The following is a 7,393-nucleotide window of genomic DNA, read 5'->3' on the forward strand; positions in this document are numbered from 1 at the left end:
CAATTGTAGACAAATGCAAATTTTATACAAATATTGCAATGAAAACGACCAACGAATTATACAATTGCAGTGAAATACAATTTTCTCTTGCTTTATACAATAGAAGTGTATATATTGTGTTTCTGTTTTTGTATAAAGCGCGAGAAAAACATATATTTTCTTCCTATACACTTATAATTATGCAATATACATACATTTTACTTCGATTCAATTGTATGCAAAATAAATTTTATACAAATATTGCAGCGAAATAGACAGCGAATTATACAATTGTGCATTATACAATTGCAGTGAAATAGGATAGTTATTATACAATTGCAGCGAAATAGGTCAGCGAATTATACAATTTAGGCCAGCGAATTATACAATTGTATATGTATAGCGAATTATGCAGTTATATATTTGCTATGGAGCACAATTATGCAAACTTTGCTATAGCATACAAATATAAATTTTTTGTTTGTTATATGTGAAAGTTGCCCTTTATTAAAAAGGGACGGAGGGAGTATTAATTATTTGTTCAAATTAATATCGTTTAATAATATTTTATTAATCTTCCATGCATATATATATTTGATTGATAGTTAAAATAACCTCTTTCAAAAAAACAGAAAAAAAAAAACTGGATTTTTCTTACCTTAATCCATCAAAATAGAAGAAAGAAACTATTGAAATTACGTTCTTCAAAATTTCTTCTTTTTTGTTTCCAAAATTTTACCCTATAAATATTATTATGTTTTGTCTATTTTCATCTCTTTGAAATCAAGATTTCAAGAAAAAAAAAACATGATGGGCGTTTAAATTTCTTTATTTTTGATTTTGATTTGACAAATCAAAATCAAAGACGTGTTACCATAATAACAATACATTTTTAGGATTTCGTTCATCAAGTTCTTATTTGATCCGTCGTTGTTACAACACCATAATATTCGTCTTTTTTGGCATTTGTTTTGCCAAGATTCTGTATTTTCATCGTATTTTATTGATTTTTTTTTATCTAAAATCATCGTAAAGTTTCAATCTTTAGCACATTTTAGGCTAAGATTCATTAAGTTCTTGTTTGATCTGTTTTTTGTTAGAACACCACAAAATTATTTTCATCGTATATGTTCGTTTTTGAGCTAAAATCATCATAAAGTTTCAATCTTTAGCACATTTTAGGCCAAGATTCATCAAGTTCTTGTTTGATCTGAACGTCACAAACTCTTGTCTTTTCATCATTTTGAGCTAAAATCGACGTAAAGTTTCAATCTTTTTCACATTTTTGTCCAAGATTTCCCAAAGGGTGTTCACCAAAATCATCAATGGCACCACCCTTTAGCTGGTGGGGTGGTAAAGAGACCCAAAGGGGTACCCCTGTAGTAGTAAAAATGGAGAATCCAAATAACTGGTCTATGGTTGAGCTCGAAACTCCCTCAGAGGATGGTAGTTTCTTGTTAACAAAAGGTGAAAAGGTGAAAAACAAGAATGCAAAACAACTAACATGGGTTCTTCTTCTCAAAGCACATAAAGCAGCAGGTTGTTTAACTTCTATTGCCTCTGCATTGTTCAGTTTTGGTTCTGTTATTCGTCGTCGTGTAGCCACTGGAAAAACAGATTCTTCCACAAGCAATAGTTGGTTCTATTCTTGTATAAAGGTGATTGTTTGGTTGTCTTTAATCTTGTTAGGTTTTGAAATAGCTGCATATTATAAAGGTTGGCACTTTAGTACTTATGATCTTCATATTCAGCATTTGTACACAATGGCTAATCCATTAGCTGTGAAGGGTGTTTTTGATTTGCTTTATTCCATATGGGTTGTTGTTAGGGTGGAGTATTTTGCTCCCATTCTTCGATCATTGGCAAATGTGTGTATAGTACTCTTCTTTATCCAGAGTTTCGATAGATTGATCTTGTGTTTGGGTTGTTTATGGATCCGTATATGGAAGATTAAGCCGGTTTTGAAAGATAGTCCCCTGGATCTTGAAGACGGTGATGGTGGTTACTATCCTATGGTTCTTGTTCAAATCCCCATGTGTAACGAAAAAGAGGTAATTTTTCCTATTCTTTAAAGCTACTATAGTCTTCTTCATCTGTTTTGAGTCGAGGGTCTATTGGAAACAGTCTCTCTATCTTTTCAAGGTAGAGGTAAGGTCAGCGTTTATACCCTCCATTTGTTGTTTTTGTTCTTGTTGTATTCTTTAAGATTTCTGAATGTTGTCAATATATTGAGTAGTGGAATGGAAGGGGTCTAAATGGATATTGAGGATTCACGTAGTGAACCTTAATATAGTATGGATTGGAGCGTAGTTATGGTATCGTTGTGTTAAGTCTTGTTTTATATGTTTATTGTTTGTCTGAAAATTGAGTGTTGGTTGGCAATTGGTATCAGGTTTATCAGCAAGCTATTGCAGCTATGTCTAGTTTGGAGTGGCCTAAGTCGAAACTGTTGATTCAAATTCTTGATGATTCTGACGATTCCACGACTCAAATGTTGATCAAGGAGGAGGTACATAAATGGCAGAAGGATGGTGTAAACATTGTATATCGTCATAGAGTGATTCGAGAGGGTTACAAAGCTGGCAATCTTAAGTCAGCCATGAACTGCAGCTATGTCAAAGACTACGAATTTGTTGCCATTTTCGATGCTGATTTTCAACCATCACCTGATTTTCTTAAGAGAACTGTTCCTTACTTCAAGGTATTCAAATTATCTTCATTTCTTATATGTGGTTCGCGTATAGAATACACTCATGTAGTTTGATTCATTAATTATCGCCTTTCGACTTTGAACTGTAGGATAATGAGGATATAGGGTTGGTTCAAGCAAGATGGTCCTTTGTAAACAAGGAAGAAAATCTTCTAACAAGACTGCAGCACATCAATTTGGCCTTTCATTTTGAAGTCGAACAGCAAGTGAACGGGATCTTTCTGAATTTCTTTGGATTTAACGGGACTGCTGGAGTATGGAGGATTAAGGCATTGGAAGGTTCCGGTGGTTGGTTGGAGAGAACAACAGTTGAGGATATGGACATTGCTGTTCGAGCACATCTCCACGGATGGAAATTCATCTTTCTTAATGATGTCGAGGTACTTTTCCTCACTCGTTGCTAACTTCTCACTAGTAAATGCTTCTTTAGAATGTAAAAGACTTTCTTGGATCGATCATTTTCAGTGCCAGTGTGAGGTACCAGAATCATACGAAGCGTATAGGAAGCAGCAACATAGATGGCATTCAGGGCCAATGCAGTTGTTCCGTCTTTGTTTTCCTGCCATCCTTGAATCAAATGTATATAACTCATTCCACTTATCGAATATCCATCTATGATCTATCTACGTATGATAATTCTCGTACTGTCTGACATATTATGCTTCCGAATTTGGTTATTGCAGATAAGCATTTGGAAGAAAGGCAACTTGATATTCCTTTTCTTCCTCCTAAGGAAACTGATACTTCCATTTTACTCTTTCACTTTGTTCTGTATAATCCTCCCTATAACCATGTTCGTTCCCGAGGCTACACTCCCTACGTGGGTTGTCTCTTACGTCCCCGCCACAATGTCATTTCTCAACATACTCCCGTCCCCTAAATCCTTCCCTTTCATCGTACCATATCTCTTATTCGAGAACACAATGTCTGTGACAAAGTTCAATGCCATGATCTCAGGCCTCTTCCAACTTGGAAGTTCTTATGAGTGGATCGTAACCAAGAAATCAGGACGTTCATCCGAGGGTGACCTTTCGTTATTGGTTGATGAAAAACCAAAACATCAAAGAGGTACTTCAGAGCCTAATTTAGGAGACTTAAAGGAGGAAATTAAGCAAAAAGCACGAAAGTCTTCACGGAAGAAGAAACACAACAGAATATATAAAAAAGAATTGGCTTTAGCCTTCTTGTTATTGACAGCTGCAGTTAGGAGCCTACTATCAGCTCAAGGTATCCACTTTTACTTCTTGCTGTTTCAAGGTATATCATTCCTTCTCGTAGGGCTAGACTTGATCGGTGAACAGGTAGACTAGTCGAATATAAATAGGCTTTCATCGCCATGGGGATATACTATCTCAGCTCAACTGTCAAATCAAAGACAGGATAACGCTGAGCATAGCATTGGCGCGATATGTAAAATTTTGAAAAAAACTGGGCTAACTCTGGATGAAATGATGGCTCTATTGCCTCTGCTCCGAACGTTAACCCTCTCAAACACCAAGATCATCAAGATGTGTTGGAACAAATAGTAGAAAAACGCGTAAAAACATATATTTGAATACAAAAAACCATCAAGAATGGTGATAATATCTCCCCCCTTTATTATCCTGTTTTACATTTTTGGATTCTTTTGTTCTTTTTTAGTACATTGTTTTTGTAAGTTGTAGAAAGTTAAAACACCATAGCAGCATACATCTTTTTTCTTCTACACAAACAATAGTTATTGTAGCAAAAACTTATGTCTTGTAAATAAAGTATTGTTTGTACATTTTCACAGAAAACTCTCTGTCTTTGTATCTGTCATGTACCAAAAGAGCCAATTTTGTTTATTCACGTAAGCAGTAATGATTCTGATATGCTTCCCTGTGCATATAGTTTTCCGACATTAACTTGAAAGATCTAAACTTTTAAGCTTTTCTATCGACAGAAGTCATGAGAGATATTCGCGATAAGTCTTAAACAATATGAATCTGAATTAACAAGACCTCATAAGCGGATGCTAAATATGAGTATTTTGATATAGTTATTTATTGTCTCTAACTCCCTGTTGTTCATCCTGTATTCGAAGGATACTTAGAACAAAAAACTTTGAAAAATTTGGTAACAAATAACAAAGTTTAAAGAATATTTTCAAAACTAGAAAATGAAAATCAGCAGAGAAAATAGAATCAGAAACGATATACAAACTATTTTTCACAAAAAAAGAAAATCCAGCCCATTGAATGCACAATATTATTACCCTCGATCAAATACCCGAGGTTTTATGAAATATATCCTCCCAAGATAGAACGATCTTACTCACCGATGTATCAATACCTATAATCACAATGTCAGCAAACCACTCAATGGCAGTAAAATATACTTCAAAATACTAGATTTAGTAGTAGTAAAAGAAGTTCAGAGAATTGATTCTTTTAAAATGAAAGGAAATCCCTCTTTTTATAGACAACAAAGGTGATATGAACATGTGCTTATTGTGCCTTATCGAAAAGGTTGAAAACTCAGAATTTTTTGAAAATGTCACAATCCTTTGAAAAAGTCACAATTTTTTCGAAAAGATCAAGTAATCTTTAATAGGTATACAACAGACTCTCGAGGACTCATTTTAATTGAAAATAAAATTATTTTCGATTTACACTCATTATCTTAAAGTTTTTGAATAGAACGTTTTATCGTTGAAAACTTGAAAAATAAATTAATTTGATAGTGCTATTTATTTAAAGTATATATTTAACTACTTTGGCTGCTGGACATCATGAGAACCGTTATGTATGTGCCTATTTATGTTCTTTTTTTGGCTTTTCTTTGTGTATAAACAATAAAATAAACTGGTTGGTTATGAATGTATTTTTAGAATATTATTTTTATAAGCATTCTCTAAATTTAAACTTCAAATAATAGAAATGTACATTTTTGATTTCTTTGCTTATGAATATTTTACACATTATTATGATTTTTTTGTTCCACTACTTAAATAAATATTATTATGTTAAGTTTGTATTGTTAATTACTCCATATTAGACTATATATTGTCTAAATTTAGTTATTTTTCTAGATAAGATACAACAAATCATGCTTTTTAATTAACTAATGGTAAATGTGTTTTAAGTCATATTTCACAATTCATGCATAAGGTCTAAAATAATAATAAAATTAGTAAAATAATTGAACGATCAAAAGTGCTATTTTCAATATTAATTAATTTTAGTTAGGGATATCAAATAAGAGGGTTGGACTAAATTTATACGAATCAAAATGAGATGAGTTAATAAATGTGACTAACGAAAAGTTATTTGTGTTGAAATAAATTCAGAAGTAGGTCATAATCTAACTCGTTTAATTCTAATCCTTTCTAGACGTTTTTACCTTTTTTGCTCCTTGATGACTCGAACTCGTAATCTTAGAATTGAAGGTAAAAGATGCTTACCATTCGAAAAACCCCTTTTCTAAATTTTAATTTTTTTGTTTCTTCTTTTACAAGTTTGCCTAATTTTTGTAAAATAGATCACCATTTTGATTACACATAGTCAAATGAATAATTAATTTAATTACTCTCTTAGGATTAAAAAAGACACACCAAACTAACAAAAACATATGTAAACATATTAGCCTATTTAACCTCAAAAGCACAAAACAAGGAAAAACCCCACCAATTATTTTCCCTTAATTGTGCTCTTCGTGTATTATAAGTTTGTTTAATTTACAAACCAACATATTCATATTTTATATTTATATATGTTTTAACTAATTAATCAAATCACGGAAATATATAATTTTAACTAATTTTATAAACCAAGTCTAACGTTTGCTCTACTCCTTCTATTGATGTAGACATGGAGAAGAAAGAAGAAAAAAAAGGTATATAACTAAACTCGAAGTTAGTGGCGCAAGAGGTTTATTTGAATCAGTATAAACGTTAGAATTTCTCTAAGAAGGTCTAAAATATAAATGAGTAATTAAATTAACACACCAAGAAATTAAAAAAGGATTCAGTTAATTACTATATATCTATAAAAAAAAATAAAATTTTAACAATATATAAATTAATAATGTAATTTTCTATCGAACGGGGTTTAAACAAACCCCTTAGTGAAATTTTGATTTCGTCAATGTCTATTATATATACTAAGAGCTCGTTTAGTTTGGGAACAAGTTATCACAGGATTGTTATCCCACTTTCAATGAGGGATAAAATTAACACTACAATTTCAAGATAAGTAATCCAAAAATAAGTCATCCCACACGATTTTATCCCAACCTACATGAAATAAACGTAATCCTTTAATTAATCTCGAGATCAGTTATCCCTTATCTCTCGTGCCAAACGAGGCTAAGTGTTCGGTTAATCTTTTCCCCCTATTTTCATCAATCTTTTTCTGTTATTAGTTTGATAGTACCTAACTTTTTTTTGTAATTTACTCATTTTTTGCCATTCACGTTTTATGTACTTCTACCAAATGAAATATTTGCCGTTAAAAAGCATAAAGTATATGATTATATGAAGAATCCCTATATATATATAAATTCATAACTTATATTATTCATTTCTTCATCAACATATATTAAAAATTATCCCCATAAATTTCATTTTGTTGATTAGAAAACATGAGTGATGTCAATCACAAGAACAAAGTTCAATTCAAAGGAGTTAGTAATAAGGTGACACAAACAAAATTAGAATATGATCATCCTATTCAATTTTCATCT

General features: G+C 31.9%; 1 protein-coding gene across 1 annotated transcript; it reads left to right on the top strand.

Moving 5' to 3' along the window:
• Positions 1-575: 575 nt before the first annotated feature.
• Positions 576-4,524, top strand: LOC101254463 (probable xyloglucan glycosyltransferase 12). Its single transcript, XM_004252686.5, has 5 exons — positions 576-2,030; positions 2,372-2,680; positions 2,779-3,069; positions 3,155-3,268; positions 3,373-4,524. The coding sequence occupies exons 1-5, from the start codon at positions 1,305-1,307 to the stop codon at positions 3,997-3,999; spliced, it is 2,067 nt and encodes a 688-aa protein (XP_004252734.1). The 5' UTR covers positions 576-1,304; the 3' UTR covers positions 4,000-4,524.
• The last annotated feature ends 2,869 nt before the right edge of the window (positions 4,525-7,393 follow it).

The sequence above is a fragment of the Solanum lycopersicum genome, chromosome 12, assembly GCF_036512215.1.
Source record: "Solanum lycopersicum chromosome 12, SLM_r2.1".
In the NCBI taxonomy this organism is placed as follows: Eukaryota; Viridiplantae; Streptophyta; class Magnoliopsida; order Solanales; family Solanaceae; genus Solanum; species Solanum lycopersicum.